Below are 27,345 nucleotides of genomic sequence, written 5' to 3' on the forward strand. Positions count from 1 at the left end.
TCTGTCCAAATGTTTCAACTGTGTATTAAATTAGAACTTCGTGACCATCTTAATAAACAGTAGTCAGTGATGGTTATTTGAACCTTTGAAATAACAGGATTGGTCATCCAGACACCTGTTGGGTAGGATACAACATTTGGGGGGGGGGGGGGGGGGGGGAAGAGAATTGAGCAGTTATTCGATGTAGGAAAATGACACTGCATTGAGTTAATAGACTCTTGAAAGTGTATGTTGTGACACTGCTTCCTCAAATTTAAGCAAGCAGATCAACTTACTGACTGGGCAGAATAGAAACTTTGATGCAGGTAGCTGTAATTTTGTTTCAAAAGGAATGATACTCTGTTCATCAATTGTTGTTCAGCCATATGTTTCCTAACATTGCATTGGCTAAAAGTGAAAGTCTTTGTGCAAAATGGGCATCCTTCAGGCTTTCCTGAACATTGCAAGTAATCATTGTATTGCTGCAGTAGAAATTTTAGTGCTGTTATTGTATGATGTCTGTTATTTCCTAGTTTGATAGAAGAGTTTCTTGAGGGTGAAAGCAATTTCAAAACACCAGGGACATTTATGGTTACTGTTGAGCTGCATTAAGTACAGAACAGTTGCTAAGTGTTTTTGTTGTCATGTAGCTACACCTTAGAAAGTGTTAGTTTTCAGTGTCACAATCACAGACAACAGTCCTATTATAAAAAAAAAAAAATTATACAAATTTTTAAATATTTGATTTCTGCATACCTAATGTTTCCTATTTCCTGCACTGCAGATTTGTGTGTTCTATGCAGCACATTAGAATTTCGTAGTCTGTCTATAAACTTCACCTACCTGGAGGAAAGCTTGCCCATTTGTGCTAGTGATTGGGACTGCATGTGACATTCCACACTTACATATGCAGTAGTTTTAATGCATTTTTGATTCTGTAAATGATTCTGTCCACACTTCTTCAGCAGTTGTTTTGAATTCAGCTTTGGCCGCCCTGGCGGGAAGCCAGCTACGCACGAACAACCAGAACCGTGCACAGCCTGGAGCTAACCAGCAGACCCACGAGATGACAGTCCCAAATGAGCTGATTGGTTGCATAATTGGAAAGGGTGGCACAAAGATTGCAGAGATTAGGTGAGTGTGACATTGTTCTATAGATTACGATTGAAATAAAGTTTTGTTTAATGAAAACTCTAAACATGCACAGGTGCAAATACTAATGTTGCATTAATGTTGGGCTGAGAACAAAAGTTGCTGTTTGGAAGCGTGCAAGTGTACAGTGTACCCCAATACCCCAACTGTGTGTGAATGCAGTTAGCTGCAAAATTTTTAATGTATTAGAGAAAAAAGAATAAACCAGTGTATCTGTGTAAGATTTACAGTACACACGACATGACTGCCTCCTTCCTGTATCTTTTGATGAGTGGTTCAGTGCAGTTTTGTTTGTGTATGCACAAAACAGAATAACTACTAGTTACTGATAGTACAAATAATTGAGCTGGTCTACTTCACTTTGGAATTTTTCGGTTAGTTACAATGGACAAAATGAGAGGGGGTGGAGTTTCCTGAATTAATGTTTTGGCCATGTAGCTGTTGCAGAAGTGTTTGTCACAGGTGAACGTAAAAAATTGACCATATGTATAAACGTGGAATTGATATGAAAGAATGTAGGTAACGGCTCACAATTTCTTGAAAGAATGACTTTGTTAGTTCATTTATAGTTGACAAAACATTCATTTTTCACTTTCCAGATTATAAAACTTGAAATGTGCAACTACTTAACTCTAGTTATGAAATATGCTGAAGTTCATGATAACCTACATACATCCATAGATGCAACAAATATGTTAAATGTACATGTTCCTGGATACAAAAATAGAGAAAGCTCAATTGAGTATAATCAAGTATAATTGGGGCCATCTTACCAGTAGGTCCTTGATTTTGCACAAGTTTCCCCATTTGGCTTGATTCTTTAAGTCAATCAGCAAATGAGGCTTTCACAGACAGTTCAATCAGAAATGAATTATTTTCACATTCCCTCTGTATGTCATATGTATTTTATGTGAATTTTCAAGCCAACAGAGTGCTGTTTGTTGTAATAGATGCTCCTTCTTGTTCTCATGCAGGCAAATTAGTGGTGCTATGATCCGCATCTCAAATTGTGAGGAACGTGAAGGTGGGCCAACTGATAGGACCATAACAATCACAGGCAATCCAGACTCCGTCGCACTGGCGCAGTACCTGATCAACATGAGGTAGGGAGAGTCACATAATTTTCTCTCCACAAATAGTGAATTTCTGTTTGGTGTTCTCAAGGTATACAGTGAAATAACATCAGCGTGTAGTTTTCACAAGAGCACTTGGCTGCAAGTTTTCTTTTTAACTTTCTGCTGACGTGAAAAATTTTATTGTTTTGTATCTCGGGTGCTACAGACTCTTAACAAATTGTTACATGCCTGCTAAGGCCCTAATGAGAATTTACACACTTTACTGGTTTTCTTGTTCCATGCATACAAAAAGAAAACAGGAAAAATAACTTTAAGAAAACCTGTGTTTTTGTATGTGTCGATGGTTCCTCTTGACTGAAGAAAAGAGGTAATCGATTATTTTCTCAGTTACTATGTTTTAATGTTGTCATGCTAAAACTACTTAACTTGTAGGCTTATTTCTGAACATTATGAACCAGCAGCCTGGTTGTGATTGTGTTCTGCACTAGATGTTATTCCTTCATTTTTCTTGCCCTGTGCTGCTGCCTCTAAGGTCTTCATTGGCTTGTTTATTGTTTCATAAACCTGTTGTCCGTTGCCATTTGCCCAGATGTGTGTTTCTAACTTTTGTATTATTATGCAGATTTTTGCATGTTTTGTTCCTTGTTAGCTGTTTAAAGTATAGCAGGTAACAGGTTCTCAACTGGAGAAGACATCGCATCAGAGAGGAAATCTGCCCACGGATGAGCCGCCACCATTTTTCTTACCTCTCTTTTATGTCCAGGTCCTTCATCTCTTTTCTGCATTTGTTTCCTTAACAGAAATTTGTTCCTGCCTGTTTGCCCGATACCAAAATGAGAACAGCCATTCCAACGGATTCCCTGTGATGGAAGTTAGAGTAAATATCCTCTCTCTCTCTCTCTCTCTCACTCACTCACTCTCACACACACACACACACACACACACACACACACACACACACACACACCTTTCCACATATTAGTGATGCCCAGCTAAAGACCTGTCAAACAATTTCACAGTGGGCTGTCAGTTTTTTCTGTTATTACTTGTGGTGAAATACTGGCTGTTTGCCTAAAAGTTTGTGGGTTTTTCATTTCGTAAGCATTAGTTCAAGATGTATATCCACCTGCTAGCCTTTCTGCTTCATACAGTGCAGAATTTCATACATGCAGTGTTCATATGTGATCAATAGCATGTAAAGCTCAAATGGGCTTAGCAGAAATATTTGAAATAATTGTTTCTGAGGAAAAGTTATGAACTCTTATCAAAGCTCCAATTTCTTCTCCTACTTCTCTGCACTACAGATTATATTATTGCATTATTAACTAAGACTGACTAGGACTGTATTAACTAAGACTATGTCCCAGTCAGTTTGTACAGCTGGAATTCCTATTACATGGACTTTGGTTGAAATGGAAATTTCCTGTAGAGTTAGCTTACAAAGCACCTCCTTCAAATGTATTGTTCTCTTACTATTGACCTCATTAGACAAGATTTGAAATTTTCTTGTTTGTCCAGGAATGTGTAAAGAGCAATAATTGCAAAACATGATTGAAAAGCTGCCTAGTTTTATGTTTTAACATTTCCCCTTTTTCGTTCTTTCTTTTTATATGAAAGGACTTGAAACAGTTGACTTTCAGTGCCTAATGATTTGTATCAAGGCATGAATGTCACTAAGAGCTGTACTACTGTACTACTGTTCTGTATAACATATGTCACTTCATGATATCCAGCATTATAATTAAGTCCATAAGTTTATAAATCCCTATATATCAAACATTTCTGAGTGATCGCCACTTAAAAGTGCTTTCTGCAGCTTCTACGTTTTTCGGTCATTGGACCTTTTATTTTTGTTAAATTTTATTTGTTTATTAGTGTTGTTGATTGTTGTAAGCCACTGTTAACAGCTACAATTACAGGTTGTGCATTTTAAGTGGTGATATTCAGTCCCTATTATGGTAAAAACATGACTGTGGCTGATTACTGTGCTATTTTGATTTTTTAGAAAAATAAACCTCTAGTTCTCTTACATGGCACATAAGCCACTACACTTGTATTAATAGCATCTCCACGTGGTGCACGTATATCCAACAGCTTCAGTTACTGTTTTTATTTCCCAGTCTCCAGCTAGTTGCTTCCAAGTTCGCACTCATTGAAAGACAGAACTCATTACTCATTTTCGGAGGCAATTTGTTTTTGCTAGCAAGACTGCTGCCAGTAATTGTACATTCAGGACTCATCATTGTAATTTATCAGCAGCAAATGAGTCCAGTACTTTCACTAAAATTTTCAACTTCAAGAAATATTTAGAGAAGCCTGCATATAACTGCAGGTTTTTTTTTTATTTTATGGCACATTGCCAGTATGTTCAGGCTGTAAGCAGAGAAGCAGCTGGCTGGAATCACCATGTATGTTTCTTTTAATTGATTTCTTTCATTTTTTCATTCTCTTTTTAACCATTTAAAGCCCAGTGTGAAACAACACAATGCCGTCAGTTACTTTTCCCCGCACCTAAATATGCCAGCAACCTTTTCCTTAGTGTGATGGGGAGAATCAGACTTGCTTATTCTTTCCCATTATCCCATACGAAATGATCCTGCAGTCTGGCTGCATACAGCTATAAAACAGATGGAATTCCCTTCTCATTGCCAGTTGCCATAGTCCTATAAAGTGATTCAAAAGAAATTCTTATCCTCCCTTTTTTCTCCTCATTTGGTGCTTAGGTGTATCAGTGTGGTACCAGTCCACAGGAAATTATACCAGATGATGGCTGTGTACCACGTTATTGTCAAAAATTAGAGGCCATTATGTTTCAACTCGCATTACAGTGTATATTTGAATGATTTTTACATATTAGTTTTATTACTATACAAAATGTCATAAGACTGACATTATCTTTGATTTATCCGAGTGAGTGTATGCAAAGTGAGGTAGTGGTGGTGGGGTTGTGTCTTAGAGAATATGTAATCGGATGTCAGTTATTTTGCTGTGGGAGACATAGTGGTGGGATAAATAAAAGTGCAACTGATCCATAAAAAATTCTTGGAACAGTTAACTTTCGATCAGAGGAGAATTTTAGTTAAATTTCAAAACACTTTGTTCAAATGTTCATTTTCGAATATATTATTTTCACAGGACATTAAAAGATTTGGCTTAATGGTACTGTACAGCCAATTTATTAGTAAATGAACTTGAATTTTCTGCGCAACTGTGCAAAGTGTGTATGTTTTCTTATTTCCGGTTCTATTAATTCTAACGCGTAGGTGACTTTTGGATTGCACCATTGTAAATAAGTAGCTGGCTCAGTATTATCTGCAGTGGAAACTTTTATTTCTGCAGATTTCGAGATTAGCTTTGACGGCCTAGCTGGGCTCTGACAGGTTAAGGAGAAAAGGCCTGTGTTTTTCTGCCATTCCTATCACACCGAATACCTGGTACCAATATCTCCAGTGTCTCTCTCTTCTGTTTCTCCCACCAGTGTTGAACTGCAGAAAGCTAACCTTGAAGCCCAAAATCCTGGCTCCAACCCTGGTGGTGCGGGTGCGGGTGGTCCTACCGGCGGCGGTGGTGCAGGGGGAGCAGGTGGGGCACCCGGCAGCGGCGTGTCGCCTCTGGCTTCGGCCATTCCACTGGCACAGCTGCTCTCGAAGCCGGGTGCACTCAATGCTCTCTCTTCACTCACGGCCCTCGGAGGCCTGACCGAGCTCCTCGGAGGAGGCGGCGCCGGTGGGGGCGCACCTGTCCGCACTACCGGGGTTCACCGCACGTCGGGTGGTGGCGCGGGAACAGGGGGTGGTGCGCACAAGCCGTACGCCCCACGTCTGCGCAGTCCCGCCTCGGGCCAAGGAGTTGGCCAGGATTCCGGCAAGATGAAGACGGAGCGCAGCAAGTTTGCTCCCTACTAGGCGAGTGCCTGCAACAGGGACGTCACCGGCGTCTCGACACATCGTTTCGCCGTGGGACGTCGTCAGAAAATGACAGTGTTACTAGTTATACTGATTACTCGTGTCTGTTCGGTACTGTTATTGAATTTTTTTTTTTTTATTTTTATTTTTTTCTGTAACCTCTCTATTTGGCCACAGGAGACAGGACAGTTCTCTTATAAGTACACGAGACGCCATTTGTTTCCATTTCTCTGTAAGTGTTACGCACTATTCTGACTCGTCAGACACAAGTACACTACTGCTGCTCTGTCGATTAAATTCACGTATGCTATTACTTCTCAAATTTTCCCTCTGTCTTTCCCTGCTTCATTGTATTTACTGGTGAAAGTTTTGGCTTTCCTTCTAAAGATGGGAATTAACATATTTTAAACATCTTGTGAAATGTTTCATTTACAGAGGTTTGTTCGCACCTTAGTCTTGTAGTTCATCCTCTTCGAGAAGGTGAAATTTTATTTTCTGGACAGCTTATCTTAGTTCTGAAGATATTTGTAATAGAACAGACATGATTGTTGTATTAGATGGAGTGGTAGGCAACAACAACATAATTAGATCTCCACTAAAACAATATTCACACATTAGGTTATTATCTGTCATTTCATCCAACTGTTAGTGACATTTTTTAATATGCATCACCTATAACTCCCATATTTTAGACTTTTTTGATGCCAAGTAAGTACTTTGCGTTGAGTGACGTGTGTTTTTATATTCTGTATTGGCGTAGCCAAAATCGTAAGACTTTCTAATTTTTGATACGTATTTTCTGTTGGAGATATTTTCAAGTAACTGAATTTCCTCTTGGATATTTTTATGTTAGTGGTCAATATGTTTTCCCCAATTCTTATGGATCATGGGACAACTACATTATACAGTTTATTTTTACGTGGACTGATAATATATAATTGATGAATGTTTATTGAGGGATCAAGAAATATCACTCATTTTTGAAACAAAATAGTGTTGAGCCACATTTTTGTGAGACGATAATCTGTACTGTATTGCCAGAATTTTGCTTTCCAGTGTTACAACATTAGTGACAATATTGTGTGTTTTTATTATTGTGATAGCATTTTCAAAGATTGTACCTTCTTTCACGTAATTTTCTCAGATTTTATAGTAATTTCTCTCCTCCCAGTTGCCTTATTTGTTTTTTATTAAAGGAATTTCTTAGAGTTTTGTCATTTTGGCAAGAGTATGATAACATATCAGTACAACTTTGTCATACACTATTTGTGAAGATTTTCTTGGATTCATTTGCTTTATCACATCGTGGAGACAGAATAGAAACCGTTTACATATTGTAATGTCATTTGTTGTACAACTTTTCTTATTTGACTGTAGACATTATTCAGAAGATTGTGACTGAGAATTGTAAAGTTAATGAATAAAATACAACAAAAACACATGTTTATTGGTCAGAAGGCTTTCTTTTCTGTTTTAATTTTCAACCATGTGTTCCCAGAGATATTAAACTAATCTTACAATTTGTAATCAAACTTCAGAGTTAACACGTCTCTCTCTCTCTCTCTCTCTCTCTCTCTCCCCTTTCTTTCTATTCTCTGCTTAGAAATAGTAGTAGTCTATATTAGGTGTCGGACTATAACTAAATCTACGGACTCCCTTCTTGTATTCTTATTATTCTTCTGTTATGTGGTCAAGGTATTGATCCCAATTTAAGTGGAAGTTTGGTGATAATGTTACCATTTCAGTTTAAGTTTACTCTTAAATAGTACAAAGTTCTCGAAATATACTTGAAAATGGTGGTCATTATTGTAAACTTTATGGCATGATGTAAGTAGGAAAAGTGGTTAGTGTCAGTATTTTTTTGTTGGGATCAATCGATTTGAGGAGTTTCTTGCTTTTCGATCACAACTGCTGCAGCTTGTGGTACAATAATTTGTACTTGCTAAATTAATCATTATTTCTTTCTTTCTATTAAGAAATTTAGTGAAAAGAAAGATGACATAAACTGTCCCCATCTGCAAAGTGGACATTATTTAGAAAGCAAGTAGTCACCTCATTCTTAACAAAGTATAACTGCATCTTGTGTTTGGCATTAAACGGCCTATATTTGTGAGCAGAAATCGTACAGTGACACTGAAGAATTGTTAGGCGGTGGCACTTCATGTACCAAAGACAGGACAGGTATGAAACTAAAGTGAAACTTAAATGAGTAGAGGTGAACACTTGCAAATGATAATCAGAAAAATTATTCTTTTCCTCCCCTCAAAGAAATGACAGTTAAATGTAACTATTCTCCCCCAATTTTTCCCCTTGGTATGAGTGGTGATCTCAACATATTTTGTTGGTTTTTTCCATACTCAAATTTCTATTAATTGTATTTGATGTAATGCTCTCATATTAGGAAATTTTGAGGTACATGTCATGTATGATAAATTAGTATCTGTACATAGAAAAAACTAAATGCTTATCAATGTGTGGGAGTTATGTGTGGTTATCTGTCTGCCTTTATATGAAATCTCAGGTCGAGAGTTGGGTGGGTGGTGTCACTTTGTGAGGCATTATTCACTGGTTGGACATTAGTGGTACTTAAACCTTTTGTTGTAAAGAAAATTTTCATTTGCATTGCTGTTGTTAGGTAAAGTATCAGAAAGATTATAACTATGTGTAATGTGCAACATTTTAATCATTGTGGATGATAAACAAATGCTGTTGTGAAATTATGACTAGTCAGATATAACATGGTAGATTGTAACAACATTGGTTTGGAGGTAATGTGAATCATAACCTTTCATATATGGAGGGCAACTATTTTTCTGTCCTCAATTGTTAGAAAACAGCAAAGTTAGTGTCAAGTGGTATTGAAGTTTTGAAGAGATGCTGACTGAGACTTTTAACCAATAACCACGGAAGAACCCCATCCTCCTCACCATCCAGCCTGTGCCAAATTGTCCGGTAAGCATGTTACTTTTTTCCTTTATGTACCTTCATTACTTTAATCCCTTGGAGAGATTTGTCACAATCATATTTTTTATTCACTGAACAAGAAACCTCTTAACTGGTTGTGCAACAGTTCCATATCTTAGATATGCAGTTGCCGAAATAGTCTGGTAAATAGCAACAACAGATAGTATAACAAGCAAGTTGGGTGAGGTGTGTGTGCGGTTTTTTTTCCCCCTCTGGATGTTTGTCGGATGGATACTTAATGTAACAATTAAGTTTTGATGTATCCCCCCTGCTTGCATAGCCACTTTATGTAGAATATGTTGTTACTTATTTTATCAGCAGAACCACTTTTTGCTAAGTTTAGCTAGGCCATCATGGTTATGTTGCTCTAGAGTGCTGTTACATAACTTCTTCTTCTTCTTCTTCTTCTTCTAATGCACTTACTTCCAAATGAGCACACTTGTTCCCAGAAATACATCAAGTGACAGCAAAATTAAGAATGCTGTTTCCTTGCTCATTGTATGTTAGGAAATGGCAGAAGAAAGCTTTTGAAAAGGTGATATTCTAATTTGATTTCAGTAATCGTGCAGTGTAGACAGTCTTAGTTAAACTATATTTGTATAACTAACGGCATACGTTCTGCTTTGAGAAATCTCAAATCATTTTCAAGTGTCTGAGAGTCATTTTTGAGTTTTGCTGTCTAATACACAGTGATGGCTCAAATACACATACCTTTTTGTACAGCAGTTTAGAAAAGTTATAAACAGAAGCAAAGTAACAAAGGTCTTAATACTTTTTTATGAAAATTCAGGGAGGGAGGTTAAAACATAAATGTCATTACATTCCAAAGATAGTGACATGATTCTACAAGGTTGCAGGTTTGCAGTTTCTGTGTATAATTTAAACAAATGCAGAAATGAAATTATATGTGAAATGAAATGGATGGTGTAAATAAGTTTTCTTTGTGAAGACATCCCAGGATCATATGTTGTCCATTAAACATTAGAGTATTTACTGTGACCTCACAGCAACAAGTGTTTGTAGTGTAGTTTTATTTCTCTTCATTTACGTACTTTTGCAGATTATAAACCCAATTATCATTGAAGACTGTGTAAGAAACTGCTTTATACATCTGGAACGTTTTGTTTTGTCAAGCTTCTTCAGCAGATTTTACATTCTGTGAAAGTTTCACCTAGCATAAATTGTTTATTATTTCCTCACTTCTATCCTTTATCAACAAGTAAGCACACATTTGTCACAAAAATGGCTATACAAAGTAAGTTCAAATAGGATCACAGGTGTAGTAGTCTCAGAAGAATCACTATTGCAGACATACAGTGTGTGATATATCAGGTACTATCATGCATCTACCAGAACGAAAGAACTCTAATTTATTAAAATGGTGCAGATTGCTATTTCACTGAAAGATTGAATATCTTTGCACCACCACTCTGGGTTTTTTACCCTCAAGTTTGCTTTCGAACTTTGTGTCCTATACTGGAACCCTTTGTATTTGCTCAGCTAGTGATAAGTGATCAGTTTTAGGGCTGTGCTGTCAAATTGTTAAACAACATTCTGCCTTAACTCCAGTGACTTGTGTATAGATTTTTTTTTGTTTTATGTAGAGGTATCTAAGTAGTGCAGTAGTGGGAAATGTCCCATATTCTGTGTTGAATAATCCATTATTTCATGTTGTGTATTCTTGCATATGTCGAGCAAAATAGTCTTACAGGTGCTTAATGGCAATTTTAAAATTGCTGCTCATAGCTAAGAGTACAGATGCTATTTTCCTTCCAGATGGTCATATTTTGTGCTACTTGCCAGACAATTACAGGCAACAGGACCCTTGCACGAGTCACGGTTATTTTATTTTATCGCTATTCTGCCTCCCGATAAAATAACGTGGAAAAAAATTTCAATATTGAATTTGTTCCATGTTGGAGGAAACACATTTCCCCATCTTCCTGAACCTAAAAGTAATTCTGAAAGAGCCATGAGTAACATTTTGGTCGTGGATTCCTGATTTTACCCAGTTAAGAGGTTTACCGTGTGACATGGTGTTTTACCTTTATATATTTTTATAAATCATGATTGAATAGTATTGAGTGCCTCATCTGAATATTGCACATCATAGGTTGATCTACATGGAAGAAAATAGTTTGTTGTTGCTATGGTATCATATTAAATATACAGTTTGCCTAACTTGCAAGGCACCATTAAGAAGATTTTATGTTTAAGCCGTGTAAGAGGGGAAGTATGTCCTGAGGGGGAGCATTGTGCTTTTCATTGGTATTCCAGGCTGCTACTTGTGCAGCCAATCTCACAGGTTCAGAATTACCTTACAGAAAGTTTATGTTCGTGGATAAGTGTCAAAATTCCTAAGATTTTTTGTATGCTGTGTTAAAACATAGCACTTTGTGAAATAAACTGAATGATTGGAAACCTACTAGACAGATAACATTTAGATGGTGCTTTCAATAGATATGTTAGGGTAATTGATAAGGGCAATCTATTATTGTAAGATTGAAAAGTTTCCTGCGATTGAAAAGTTTCCTGCCCCTCTTGTTATTTAGAATATTGACATTTAGTTCACACAGAGGTGTGCTTATTTCAGGGTAATAAAACAAAAGTGTCAAGTGTTGGTTCCAATCTGATATTTTGCTTTTAAATATCACATATAGAAGATTGTCTCAGATAATCGCCTGTTTTTTTATGGACCTTGAATGATTTAGTAGCAAAACTGGTCATACTATTTACTTATTTAGGATGCTTGCTTTTTTAATGAGGTGTGATTTTCTACCTCCTCTGCAGCATATTACTTATCTGAAATTTAAGTATATATCTTCACGTGTTTATTGAAGACTGTGTTATATTTGTCTGTTGCAGGATATCTATGGAAACAGCTGGGATGCCACTGCCAGGTTACCATTACATTGCACCAAATCATATTGTCAAAGCTCCAATTCATTAACTAAGATGGTATATTATCTTAATTTGACTTCCTGATAGGAATGGTCTTCAAAAGTCATTTAAAGCAAGTGATGCAGCACTCACTGTACATTGTTAAGTTTTGGTAAAGTTGATGCACATTAAGAGACATAGTCTACTGTATACTGTTTATGATAAAGAAGTGAGGTTCAGCAGAAATATCTGTGAAAATTGGAATTGTAGCAAACTGACTTTTGTGTGTTTATTTTCTTTGGAAAGCCATGGTAAAGTCAAACAAGAAAGAACGGACTTAAGTTTTAATACAGGCAGAGCTTTAACATCATTGGCAAGTTGCTATCCCATTGTATTATTTATTTTTAACACAGTAAGTTATTCAAAAATGTTTTAAATTAGTGGAATGACAATTTGCCATGTGAAAATTTAGCTAGGAGGTAAAAGGGGATCAAGCCAAAGATTTTTTTGTTTTGTTTATTGTATGTAATATTTTACAGTGGTTACACTCTTAATTGCTCCTGTTATTGTCATTTAATGGCATTCCCTTGATGATGAAGTTGTTAATGTTAGCAGTAATGATTAGCTATGATAAGTGTTTTCTTTTCTAGAAGAGCAAATTCTCACTGCCCAACAGAAAAGTAAACCACTTAATGGGCTTAGAATGAAAAAGATGTTGTTTGTTCAGTGCCCTTGTAATTTTATTGTACTGTGACATATTACACTGTCAACACAGTTGTGGCACAGTATTGTGACTGGGTAGTGAATCAGTTGGCAAACATTTTAGTCTTCCTTGACCTGTTGAAATTTTCATCAGTTTTATACGTATCTTAAATCTAGCCATATCAGTGTTTCATCTTAAAACATAATTGATTGCTATAAGTGATTTGTACTGAAATTACATGGAAACTGAATCAGTATTTTAAGATATGGTGTTTCTCAGTACACTCTCACAAAAGCTGCTCAAGTTTTTCAGTATTGGCATAAGAGTGCTGGTGAGATCAGTGTGTAAAGACTATACACACATAGATAAATTGGGAACAGTTTGGGAGTGGGGGTGAATAATAAAAATTACACTGTTTGTTGGAGTTCTCAGTCAATACTTTACATAATTGCTATTGATTCATATCATTTTGGGGAAAGAATCATATCACACTAGGGCACATGTAAAATATTTTATTCATTTTCTGTGATGTTTTGTGAACATCTTGGTTATAAAAAATGTTAGCAGTTTACAGATGCTCTGTGCTTACAATTATTGTTAAGTACTAACTGAAATAAGCATGTCATTAAAATGCTTTTTTACAATCATCTAGTCATGAAGGCAGCTGATTAAATATTGCAAAATACTGATTTAAGAAGTTGAGTGCTGTTGAGTAGGTATACTGAGTATAAAGTAGGGACTGATAACTTGAAAAGAATGCAAACACATTAGTACGATACCACATATCCCCCTATTAATACAGTTGTCAGATTTGCTTCCATTACATATCCTGAGCACTAGTTCATGTGCCAAATTATTTACAGTTTTAAAATTTAAAAACCATATAATGCACATTTTAAGTGTTCTAGTAGAAAGACTTCTATTATTATACCAATATATACTTCATTCTTCTGTAAAAGCGTACTGTGAATAGTTAGTATATTTTGTGTACTCTGTTTATAAAAAAAAACTGTCAAAGCAAACTGAAGTTTTATGCAAACCAACTTGTATGCAGAATGACAGTAAATTATGGAGATATAAACTTTTTATATTGAGGAGGCTCCTTTTGGAGTTGTGTAGTTTTGTGTGTGTTTATTTAGGTATCTGTCATTCAGTTTCTAAGAATTGTATTTTTAAGATCTGGATAGGACCACATTTTTGCTGTATCACATACTGTAATTTGTGTTCATTAGCTACTTTTTTTTATTGAAAATTAACTTTTACAAATCATTCTAATTGGATATAACATACTTCATATTTTGCGTTTTATCTGGTCAAGTGCTTATTGTGGTGATACATTACAGTTTGACTCTTATATCGGCATATAGTCCTTGTTTTGTAATAAGCAATTTGCAAGGAATTTGGTTGTTTGCTACTCATTTAAGTAATATATTGAATTACCTTGCTGGTTTGTAAATGCTAAAGCTTCACCAGTTGCCATTACATGCATTTTGTTTTAAATATTGTATATTATTATAAAAAAAATTGTTTGTGTCTGAAAGTAGTTGGAGCTGATAATCATACAAAAACTACATTAATTTGTAAGAATATTTTTGTGATGGGGCTTGGAATGCGTTACTATGTGTGCTGTTGTGGCACAGAATTAGTATCAGTGAAGAAGGCTGGTCAGTGTGTCACCTAGTTTCCTTCTAATCTAGTCATTACAGTAGGGATACTGATATGGCAAATCATAATACTACAATAAACACTTCGTGCCATGTGTATACACTTACAGTACAAAATAATTTTGTCTTTGATTCTTTAAGATTTTTGTAAGTATGCATTGGCAGACTTCATTACTTAAAAATATCAGATCTACATATCTTTTAGTATACTTATTTATTTTAATAACTGATATACCATTGTTAGCACATTTGTGCTGATCTTGATGTGACAGAGGGTAAATGATACATAAAAGATATGTTATAATAACTTGTGTACAATAAATACTTCTCTCTGATACACAGTAGTTCATAGGTTATTGTAAAACATTCTTAAAAATAAGAGATAGAGTTGTTGTCATTTGGCATCTGGACAATCGTCAATATTTAGTAGGGATGAATGTTTTTAAGTGCACTACGCTCATAAATATTTATGTAAGGCTGTTTATACTAAACTATATGTCAGTTATCTCTTGTAGGTTTATAAGCTTAAGTATAATTTTCAATGTGTTTGTTTTTTAGAAATTGTGAGCATTTAAAAGTTCACTGCACTGCATATATTTGTTGTAAAATTATTTGCAATAACTTATAAATTTTAGTGTTTTTTACTAATGCAGATAGTGAATATCTTTCAGAAGGTATTTTTATGCAGAAGGAGCAATGTTTTTCTCATGCTAGTCTAAAAAAAGAAATAGCTATTCTTGTTGAACAATAGTTTCTTCCATGTTAGACAAGTGCATTATGTGTTTGTTGGTAAACACTTTTTGAAGAGCCTCCAGATGGCTCTTCAGTAAAGTGAGGTGTACATTTTGGAGAGTGAGCATTAGAGAACTGTTAATATATTTACTAAAAACTATCTATATTAAGATAATGTGTGTGCCAAAAAAGAAAAAAAAACTGCAGTTGATTCACAATTGAAAATGTTCAGTGCCAAAGTACATTTCGTAGTTTTCAAAAGAAAATTACTTTCATGCAGTTTAATGTAAAAGATAGTCTTGTGAATTGTAAGATTTCATAATATATACTATATAATATATAAATATTTATATTTCGTACAAGAACTTTGTTTTTGCTATGCATTTTATTTAAAAAGGAAGTAATATACATAAAAGTGTAATATATATACATATATCTATATATGGTCCGTACCGAAAATGAAGAGTTTTGCTTCAGACGTTATAAAACAAGTAACTTTACTCTTGTCTTTATCTTTATATTTAAATTGGTTGTATTGGATGTCAGAGCAAGCTTTCGTAGTATCTATGAACTTCTCAACAATAATGATCGTTTCTAAACGGGTTAGGAAATAAAGGGTACAAACTACCTGTGTTTTCAGGGATTAAGAAGACTAAAAAGTCTGTCTACCCTTCATGTCACAATGTTTCCTGCCCTATTGTCCTTCTTATCTCAAGCTTTAGGTCCTGTTTTTTATTTCTCAGTGTGTTGGTCGGTTCCCTAGGAATCCTTTTTTCGCCAGAAACTGTGGCTAGTGCATAATATACTGAAGATGGTTAACATTAAGCATCCAGGAAAAACCTATTCTTCCAAGAGCCAATAATGATATTGTTTTACCAACTGTGAATTTGATAAACCAGGTAAGGTAGATAATCCATCCCTCTGACCTCCCTAAGTGTATAACTGTAGAGAAACCAGGTGTGAAAATAGGATGATGATCTTGTAAACCCACGTATCCCCCTGCATGTAGAAAAGGAAGTTGAAATATGATGCTGCTTCATCAAAGAAATTCAGTTGGTCTTGCTTCATAGAAGAAATTCTGTTGGTCTTTAGTCATGTTCACACTGTACTAACTAGTAATAATAATTGATGTCTTTGATGTATTAAATCATGGTTTTTCACAGGAATGTTAGCTTACCAGTTTTCTTATTTTTATGATTTGTCAGTTAATAACCATGTGATTTAGCACTTTGTTGTATTTTCAAGCTGTTCTTTTGTTGCATTTTTGTTTGCAGTATCATTTATTTCAACTTTCTTACGCTCCTGATTGAGGCATTTGATATGACCTGGATTCTGATGCATGTGCAATAAGATGTCCCTCTTTGTAAGTTATTTAAAGCAAATACTGTTGAGGAAAGGGTAGGCAGAAACTAATAATATTCTTAGAGCTCAGAGCAATAATGAGGAAATATTTTGAGTTGAATGTGGAACATAATTACTTGTGAACAGTGTTACAGGGGCCTTATATGTTGAGACACCCATCTTTGGTGACTGAGTATGACTTTCCAAGCTTTGTCAGTGGTTGCGAAAGGGGGTGGATTGCTGTTCTATTTGCTTATGAAATATTGGCAATGTCACGAATGTCATTGCTTCCAAAATTTATCAGTTTGAGGAAAATTTTCTCTCTAAACAAGAAAAATGAGTTAGTTTTCAGTTGTTTACAGAAAAAATATTGAAAACTTTTCCATTTTGGGCTTAGTCTGTACTTTCCTAAATGCCCAATAAATAGTTTATTGAATAAAGTAACGGAAATTTCTTGTAAGAAAGGCAATCAAGTACTGTTAATAAATAGTTCTTTCTTCCATTGTAAACTTTTAAAGGTGTTTTAACAGATGTTAAATTCTCTAATATAAATATAATTTAAACAAAATTTTAAAGATATCTTTTATAAAATTGTTGAAGTTTTTGCCTGATATTGTGTCATTTTTTATAAAATGAGACAAAAGTGTTCTGTGTTAATTTAAAAAGCTGGTCTGGTAAATTTAACAATAAGAATTTTATTCAGGTTATGATTTACAATTACTGCTAAAATATCAGTAATTTTTATCATGAAGTTATTTTGTCTTGGTCACGGCTACAGTGTGTAAAAATTGGGTCTATGTTCTGCTAGAAAGTTTTAATGCTTTTCAATTGTGATAACAGAACACTTCTAGTTCTTTACTGAAAAAACTGATATTGTGATGGATGACTTTCCCAGTGGAAACTACTTTGTGTAGGCTGTGCTATGAATCTCATATTGGCTACTAGGTTGCAGCTTGTGGCTCATCTCATGTGAAAAGCGTAATAGGAAAGATAAGTTTCCACTTTTGTAGTATAAATCATAACCTAAATAAGTGTCTCCCTCTCTACAGCAAATGATGATTAAGCCTGTGTTGATAATTCCAGTGATTATTTTTTATGATTTTAATAATTAGTAAACATTTGAGTGTATTTGTGAGGTTAGAGTAAGAACCCAGTATGAACTTTCAGAAAAGTATCCATTGGATTACTTTGTACAGAAGTTTAAATTTTTTGGGTGGGTCCTTAATGAATTTAAGGCTCTAGTCAAATTGTATACACAAATTTTTATCCCATATTTTCTCTCCAACATTGATTGTATGTACTGAACTATATGTCTGTGATGCAAATGCTGCTGCTACATGATCACAAAGAGCAACATTCCAGATTTTTCATTTTTAAATGTGCGTTTTCCTTTTCCAAATTTTGGACTGAACCTTACATGTGAATCTGTTTGAATTTAAACTGGTTCCAAAGCCACCTAGTAGCCTGTTGTGTATATAAGTGAGGTGCGTTAATATTTATATATAATATAAATGCAGTGTTAACTCAGGAAATGTGCGTATGCCCTTTTGTGCAGTTATAATATCCTTGAGCGCTGTGTTGCCACATGTTTATTCACTTGTAACTCCTGAGCAGCATATTGTGCAGAAACTGCAGGAACAGTGTTTTTGAGTCACAATTGTAACATTCAAGTGGACCATGTGGTAACCTGGGTTCAGAAACATCAACAACAGACCAGATACACCCGTCAGACTAGAGTAACCACATTGTCACCCAAGTTGAAATCCATTGACAGGACACCCATTTTTCTAAAAAAAAAAAAAGAGACGATGGAAGAAGCTTTGTCAGTTTACCATCACAACCGGTGTACTGGCCGGTTACCAGTTCCCTTTAGTGTAAATTGAACGTGTGTTAAGAAAGTTTTAAAATATATATTTACTACTAGCCTTCAAATGAACAGGGTCAAAACATATTCAAACAATTAAAAATAATTTTTAAAGTAGGTAGTTGTACAAAAAAGCTGTGTTTTCATATGTGAAATGCCATATCTTTGTATAAAATAAAAAACAGCAGTATTGTTTTTTCATTTTGTGATTTTTGTATTATTTATAAATATAAGAAATGGGAGGATGTGGGACACTATTTAATGGTGTTCCAAATCTAAAATCAGATGAGAACTTTATATAAGTAGGGACTATGTAATGTAATTTGGACAAATTTTAAGATCATGCCATCACTTAATCTGTCATTTTGCAGGACAAGCGAGTGATAGTGTGAGCCAGAATGTCTCATTCACTGTAATTAAAGCACTGTACAAATTGAAAAACAGGTTTATTTTACTAACGGTTGAAATATGAACAAACGATGGATGTATTTCCAAATTTAGAAAAATAAAAGTTCTCATGTGGTTGCACTGGTATGCAGTAATGCATATAAAATGACTCATTGATTGATGGTAGGTGTATTTGCCGGTACTTGTTATTTGATACCAAGGCAAACACGTCTGTGTTGTTTGTTGTATACTCGTATCGAGGAAGATAAGGCTGCGTGGCTTTTTGGGGAGGGTAGAAGGATGGTTAATCTCTTGTAAAATAGGGGGTAAAATAGAGATAAATATGAGGGCTGATTTACTATTGGCATTAATTGACAATTGTGATGAACAAGAATTTAAATCTCGTATAATTTTACTGCAGTGATCATGGAATTGTGTAAACATTGCGACGTGTGATAAAATTCCATGCTGTTAGTGCTTTGCTTATATTATAGTCCTGTACTTAATACCCATTTCAGGAAAAAGTCAGAAGCCTGAAAAGTAGACTTTTCAGGAAACAAAGCAAAATTAGTGAAATCTTTTCAGTAACTTTTACATTGGTGCAAATAGAAAAAAAAAAGAAATTGTGCTTTAGGTTCAAGTGAGAAATGATTTAAGTGGTGAGAATGTATTGTATTGTGATGTGTAAAGTACTCATAAAATAGTTTCCTGTTTTTCAGAGGCAATAACTGTTTAATTTAAATTTGGGCATTAAAAAAGACATGATTTTTAGATAATGCACATTCTGTCTTGTATTTTCTGTCATGTTGGTATTTAACAGTTTATGTAAGTTTGAGTTCTGATTATTAAATTATGTATATTTAGAAAGTCATCATGGGCATTTTTATTACACCCACTTTTTTATGAATAATTTGTTCATATTTAGTGTAATAATGGCCATTTTTTTATTGCATCTGTTTTCTTATTGTCATCTTAAGCTGACTTTCCGTGTAACAGATAGACAGGAGAAATAATCAGGGAGATTAAAATTTGTGCACTCACTCCCCTTCCCATCCATCACTCCTTGGCTGTTGAACAACTTCATGATGTTAGGGAAAGGATACACATAACGTGTTTTCAAAAGCAGGAATTTGTACTTACTTTCAATATCTGGTCAGTGCAGGAAGTGAGGACTTTATTATTTGAAGTTCTATAGTTAAAATTTTTGTACTTTCCAAAAATTTCAACTGGAACATGACCAGTGATATGGAAAGAAATGTTGCACATTGCCCACGCAAGACTTAAAACAGAGCATGCTAAGTAGGAAGTTCAGTTTAACAATATGTTAAATTTTTATTTTTCTGTAATTTAAAATTCACTTGAAAGATTATTTTGATTGATATTGTCTAGAAACATAGAGCTGAGAGTTTCACTTAAAAGCAATCTAGTCACGTATCTGTGCTGTTCCTATTGCTGCAATTTGAGAGTTAGTCATCTCAGTGATGAAATTCATATAGGGACTTAAGGTAACATGCCCTTAGTTTGCTGCCACACCACTTGGAGCTCTCAAAATTTGTCAGTCCATCACTCGCTTTCTTATTGGCTAATTTTTAGTCTTCCATGTCTATTTTCGTTTCATTCAGTCAACAGAAATTGGTTTCATTGGTGTGCTTCCAATTAAGATTTCGAGTGTGCATTGCACTCTTTGAATTGCGTTTGACCATGTTACTTGTATTCCGGTTTCATTCTTGTTGCATCAGTTAATATTGGGTGTGGTAAATGATTTCAAACTTGTTCCTGTTTCATGTGAAACAGAAGCTGCTTTCATTGCTTGGTGTTCTGTTAACTTATTTTTATGTTTTTGCTTACGAATGTGAGTGTGAACTGCTAGATTTAAGACCATTGTAAGTATATTGTCCGTATTCTATGTAATCCAACTTTCTCACATGTAAAGGAAAACTCAGTTTTAGCAGATTTTGACAGTATTGCTATTCAACTTCATTATACTTCGCTACGGAATGGGTATGTTTTTCTGCTTGGAATGGTGTTGCTTCTTGCCACTGAATGCTATGCAATCCTGGCGACCAGAGCATTCTTCCTTGTAAATGGGATGGTAGTTCTGGAAATGTTTGCACACATTATTAACAGGAGTACAAACAGTACATTTAAGCAGAAGTCAATAAAAATTTCGATGGCCTTCATTAAATGAGAAAGTATGAAAAACAGGCGGTATCAAAAATAATATAGAATATGAGCAATATACTTACAGTGCTATTAAGTCAGCAGTTTGCACACATTCATAAGCAGTAACAAATAGACAAGAGGTTACAGAATACCATGCGACGAAACCAGTTTGTTTCATATGAAACAAAAACAAATATGTAATCATTTACGTACCCAATATTACGGATGAGAGTAAAAACTAAGCTGAATATGAGCAACGAATCTGCATTACAGTTCAGAGTAAAGTCATATAAGATGGTCGTTATTGGGATTATAATTTCCACATGATAACGCAGTCGAAATTGCAATATTGGGTTTTACAAATAAAGGCTTTTGTCACCAGACTCTTCCATATACCAAATGAATAATATCATCTAGTACTAATATTTTGAAAAGCAATCATATGAATTTTGCTCACCATATTTCTTGTATTCATGGCTCACTGTTTCTATTTCATAACATGGGCCTAGCATTTTAGATATTTCGATCTATGATGGGGGCACACACACACACCATTACCTGCACCTGAATATAAGAGGGAAGGACAGATTATCAGTTTTTGTGGTTAGAACCTATTAAAGCACACTGTTTCTCATGCACCAACGTAGTTACATTACATACCACCATGTTACACCCTGCAATTCGAAGCTCTGATGAGGCAGAGGGGTTCCAACTTCCATCGCTGGGTAATATCAACAATGTATAATTCTTCAAATTAATATTGAGAATAGAATAAAAAAATTTGGAGGCATTATTTTTCAGCACACACTTATAAAAATTGGACAGTCAAAAATACTGAAACAATCAGTTTTTGTGTAGATCAGAACCTTGAAGCATGTGCTTGCAAGTTATTATAGTCTGATTTAAAGTAGTTGTCACTTGATGTTTGCGCTGCGAAGTTGCGGCGTTGTCACAAGCACTGGCTGGAGGCAGCCGCCTCAGTGCATCGCTACCCCCGGCGATAGAAAATTGTATTAAAGCCTGTATCTTCTACAAAAAGTAAGTAAAAAATTTCAAACCCACATATGATGTATATTTCGACAATGTCTCTCAATCTGTCAAATGTCTAGTCTTAATTTTAATTAGGACAAGAGTTATGTTAATTTGTTTGAAACCATTTAAATTCTTTATTTCGCAAACAGCTTCTAACTTATCACGTCATTACTGAAAAACTATTGGTGTCACAGCAAAATATTTTTTTTTCCATTCTTTACCAAAATAATGCACTCGGAAAAGAATCCTTAAAAGTTTTCATAGTTCATTACGTTTCCTGTATATAAATTTCTGAAAACAGCGTTTTTAAGCAACCCTAAAAGTACTGAACTCGAAACAAGTATGACGTTTGAAATCTCTATCTCCTGTAATTATTATGTACACATTTTGAAATTTACGTACAGAACCAGTCTCAGTGGTATCCATAAGCATATCAAATATCCTTTCTTAATTTTAATTAGGGCCGTTGTTACATTAACTATTGAAGTGTGAGAAATTTTCGCGTCCGGAAAAGTTTTCTTCTTTAGATTGCAAATCTCGAAAACTGTTACACATATTGAATAACATCTTGGTGTTTATAAAAAAAGGAAATAGAATTAAAATTCAGTCTAACTTACCGTAAGGAGATGACGAGAGCTGGCTAAACAGTAATTCTTAGTCTCACAACAAGAATAAGAATTAATCGAAATAAATTCACAATCACAGTATTTAATGGCAGTAAGTACACTACACACCAATCAGACAATGCGAAAACACCACTTAATTCAGAGTCAGTGGAACTATCCATGTCGTTGCTCGTATTGACAGATATAATCAAATCTTCAACACTTTGTTGTAAGATACCTTCATTGTTCCATGCGTCCTGTATCACTCCTTTCACGTGATGCACTATCTTCTGCCAGTCTTCTGATGTCACAATTTAAACTGCCTCTTCCAAAAGGCCTTCCACTTCGGTTAATGTGAATTTCTTATTTTCTGCAGCAATATGCTGTTTAACCTGAGCCCAAATCAGCTCTATTGCGTTGAAATGGCAATGGTAAGGAGGCAATCTGAGCACTTTATGCCCGTGTTTTTTTGCTACTTCATCCACAATGTAAATCGGGTTCTTTGGCTTGTGTTGCAATACATGTTCTAATAATTCTGTCCTTGTCAAATTACTGTCAAACTGTACCTTATGTTTCTGTAACCAGCTAACAATGTCGTTTTTCCTCGTTGCCTTTGTGGGTGCTTTATCTTGTATTACTGAGTGATAAGGAGTGTTATCCATAACAATGATAGTTTTTTGTTAAGTTCTGGAGCACACAGTCTTCAATCCATTTCACGAAAGGATTGTGGTTCATCACTTCGTGGTAGTTGGAGGTATTATTTGAACTGAATAGCAGCATACAATTTGGGATAAAACCTTTTGAATTTCCGGCATGTGCTACAATTATCCTTTTTCCTCTGCCGATCGGAGCTGCCATACTACCGCTGATGGTATCGTCTGTCCAGCCTTTTTTTAAACTGTGTCCTGCATGGACCCACGTTTCATCAAGCCAAACAATATCATCAAAATTTGTCCCCACTAATTCTCTAAGAAGCGGCATCGCCAGGCTGCAATATCTTGGCGTTCCATTAGTAACTTTCTGCCAGAGATGGCTTTACAGGGGAATCCTAACATTTTCACGACTCATAACAAAGACGATTTACTACCCTGAAACAGGTCAGCCGCTGTGAGGGTAGTATGTAGTTTTTTGAGTGCTGGCTACTCCTTCCTCAAATAAAATGCGTTTATTTGACGACGAATGCCATCTTCCTGAAGAGAGTCAAGTTTTGTGACCCTCTTCTCTAGTCGCCTCTTTTTCCCAGGTGTCTCCAATTTAGATGATTCACTTGAGCCTTCTTTTGTGAATTTCTCCTTTCAGATTCTTATTGCTGATCGTTCGCTAACTTGCAGAGCAGCTGCAGTTCGCTCCACCACCCTTATCCAAAGGAACGAGAAGCCCTCCTGCATCTCTCTCTCTCTCTTCTCTCTCTCTCTCTCTCTCTCTCTCAAAATACTCCCAGCGCCGGCTGCCCATTCGTTTATTGGTGGCGGGAGTCTGCAGCCCGTTGCCTGTCAAGTGACAGCTACTTTAAATCAGACTATACTGCAGAATACTTCTCTTGTAATGGTCTACAGGTCCCTTTTAGTAACCTCTCTGCTGTTTATGAAAACACTAATGAACCCGACAGTACTTCGAAATTGCTAAATATGTGTGGAAATTGGATATACGTTGCCCTTCTATCCCCCCTCTCTCTGTCCCACCCTCCTCCCTCTGTCTCCTGCTCCTGCTCCTGCTCCTGCTCCTGCTCCTGCTCCTGCTCCTGCTCCTGCTCCTGCTCCTGCTCCTGCTCCTGCTCCTGCTCCTGCTCCTGCTCCTGCTCCTGCTCCTGCTCCTGCTCCCGCTCCTGCTCCCCTCCCGCTCCTGCTCCTGCTCCTGCTTCTGCTCCTATTTCTATCACCCACCCCCTACTCCTTTTACATTTCTTGCCCCACACTCACTCTAGCCATCTCCTTCCTCATCTTTGTTCGTATCCTTCTTCCCCTCCTTTATATCCATCTCCTGCCCAACCCTCCTCTCTCTGTCTGTCTCCTCCCCCCCCCCCCCTCCCCTACCGACATTTACTGTTGCTGTAGACAGAACCTTGATTGGAAATAGGTCAAAATCGGTTGGTATCAGTACACAGGGTATGAGAGAAACGTTTCCAATTGCTGGGCCTGTGAGGATAGTATCTTAAGTGACAGTATTTTACATGGTATTAATATACAAACAGGTAGGAGTATAAAGTTACTCCAAGATTTCTGTTAAAATTACTGCAAAAAGGAAAATAGAACTGCACATTTTCACAGCACAGCTTAGCATATTCTTTCTCAGTTTAACAGAAGATGTTTATTGTATATCTCCATTAGTTGAGACTGTGCACGGTGTCTCACTCATCTGAATCTTTCCTTGAATTTGTGTGAATTTATCAAAACTGTTTCACTAAGATCATGAATTTATTGAAATGAAGAATCTGAATTCATTGTTCTGGAGTCATCATGGATTGTGCTTGAGAAATTTTTATTCAGTGTGCCTCCAAACACTGTCTGTTCTCTTTTTCAGTCATTGACTCTATGATGTATACTTAGCTTATGTTGCACATATGCCAGCTGTTTTTTTGATGCCTTGCTGGTAACATTTTTCTCCAGAGAAATAAATCTCAAACTGAAACAACTGAATGTTTACAACACACCAAAGATATAACCACCACAGATAACGCACTGAAATACCGCTTTCAATTATATTCTTTTTCACAGAAATCAGTATTCAATGTGGAATTTGTTGCTATGAAAACATGCTACAGCAGAACTGCCAAACTGAATGCCACATTTCTTTCACTGGTATTTTCATACAAAAATGCCATCTAAATTTCTGACTCCTGGTGGATTTTCGAAAGATTTAAATTTCTTAAGGCTGTGACAGGAAAAATGAAATGGGATCATTGTTTGGGGACCTCACAATTGATTATGTAACATATTACAAAATGTCTCTTTGGCAGGAAGTTTAGCCTCCCACAGGGAGAAAATCTTTGACTTGGTGTTTGGTGTGAGTAATTGTATCGTGTGCACGATTTTTTGCATGTCTGTGTTTAGTAATAAATTGTGTTAATTTCATTTACTAGCATTTTGTTTCTTCCTGTGAATGTTCCCATATCTATTTGGCTGTTTCAGTCTGATTTCAGTAATGAATTTACCCAACGAGTGTGTGACAAGGTAACAGGATCCTGATAACATTTTCACGGACAGTGCTCAGGTTCAGTTAATTATGGTTACAAAACATGTAATTATGGTCTACCCAACTGGTAAAGGAAATGTGATCATGATGCACAATTAACAGAAATAAACAATGTAGCACATTACAGCTGCTCAGACAAAGCACTGAGGCTCATCAATGAGAACAGGGCACAATGTTTAGGGACAGTAAGTTAAGAGATGGTGTGGGATGAGGTACATGTAGAGAAAGATGCTAAAGTCAGGTTCAATTTATTCCACAGTAAATTTGTGTCAATATTTGAAAGTAGCTACCTGAAAAAGTTATCCAGAAAAATCCATTAAAAAAACAAGTAACTCAAGGATAATTAAGGGAATTAAAATCTCAATACAAGAGGAGGAGACAAATTTTAATAAAGACCAGAGTTAGTCAAGATATGACATTACTGGCAGAAGTAAAGCTGTGAGGATGGGTTGTGAGTCCTGCTTGGATAGCTCAGTTGCCTTCAAAAGACAGAAGTCCTGCTTCCAAGTCTCAGACCAGTTCACATTCTGTTGTGGAGTAAAAATCTCATTCTGGAAACATCCCCCAGGCTGTGGCTAAGCCATGTCTCCACAATAACCTTTCTTCCAGGAGTGCTAGATTTGCAAAGTTTGCAGGGGAGCTGTGAAGTTAGGAAGGCAGGAGATGAGGTACTGTTGGAAGTAAAGCTGTGAGGTTGGGTCATGACTCGTGCTTGGGTAGCTCAGTTGTAGAGCACTTGCTTGCAAAAGGCAAATGTCCCGAATTAGAGTATCGGTCAAGCACACAGTTTTAATCTGGCAGGAAGTTTCATATCAGCTAGCACTCTGCTGCAGAGTGAAAAATCTCATTCAAGATCTAATATTACTTTATATTTTAAAGAAAGTCATTAAAATGTCCAGATGTATGCACCACCTGACAATAATGCAGATAATAAAATTAAAACTGGAACTTTGTGAGATACAAACTGCAATGTGGATTCCAGAAGGGTAGCTTGAATGAGAAGCCTTTTTTTTTTTTACAAAGTTTTTGTGTAGATTGTGCTGCTTTCTCATAATAACTTAAGTTTTATGAAACTGATGCTTTGACGCACAATTGATTTGCATCATACTTAACAGCCAGAATGTGAACAGCTGTGCTTTGTAATTCAAAGAATGTTGCAAGGAGATAACATTTTCGTGATTGGAGAATTTCCTATATATGCAAATGACCTCACGGTTACCAGTAATTGGTACTTTTGCAGACGATACTAGTCTTATAATAAATCCTATCATAGACAGTGCAGCAGAAGAGATTTTGGTTATTATATTTCAAATAATTATTAAGTGATTGAAAATGACTCTCACCAAATTTGGAGAAAAACGCTATATTTGGTGCTGTGCAACAATTAATCTTACCAACAACTGATGTAGCACATGAGCAGGAGCCAGTAAACTAGATGGAATGCTCCTTATTTTTGAGTGTGTGTACCGATGAAAACTTGAAGTGGAAGAAGCATTTTACTGATCCATTGAAATGATTAAGGTTAGCTACTTCTGCTGTTCATGTAATTACCAGTCTTTGAAACAAATGATCAACCTAACTTATTTTGTATACTTCCACTCAATAATGTCTTAACAGAATAATTTTATGGGTAACTCATATGTAGAAAGAAAGCAACGATTTTACAAAAATGAGCAGTAAGAATAATATGTGCTCTTCACCTGCAG

The 27,345-nt window shown here is 35.8% G+C and overlaps 1 protein-coding gene across 10 annotated transcripts in view; it reads left to right on the forward strand.

Moving 5' to 3' along the window:
* The window catches only part of LOC126109572 (poly(rC)-binding protein 3), a 484,702-nt gene extending 477,149 nt beyond the window's left edge, over positions 1 to 7,553 (forward strand). For all 10 annotated transcript variants that reach the window (XM_049914594.1, XM_049914602.1, XM_049914603.1 and 7 more), the window contains 3 exons: positions 963 to 1,113; positions 2,106 to 2,234; positions 5,686 to 7,553. In XM_049914594.1, the coding sequence (XP_049770551.1) occupies positions 963 to 1,113; positions 2,106 to 2,234; positions 5,686 to 6,112 (707 nt within the window). In that variant the 3' untranslated portion in view covers positions 6,113 to 7,553. The remainder of the gene's footprint in view (positions 1 to 962; positions 1,114 to 2,105; positions 2,235 to 5,685) is intronic.
* Positions 7,554 to 27,345: the final 19,792 nt, after the last annotated feature.

The sequence above is a fragment of the Schistocerca cancellata genome, chromosome 12, assembly GCF_023864275.1.
Source record: "Schistocerca cancellata isolate TAMUIC-IGC-003103 chromosome 12, iqSchCanc2.1, whole genome shotgun sequence".
In the NCBI taxonomy this organism is placed as follows: Eukaryota; Metazoa; Arthropoda; class Insecta; order Orthoptera; family Acrididae; genus Schistocerca; species Schistocerca cancellata.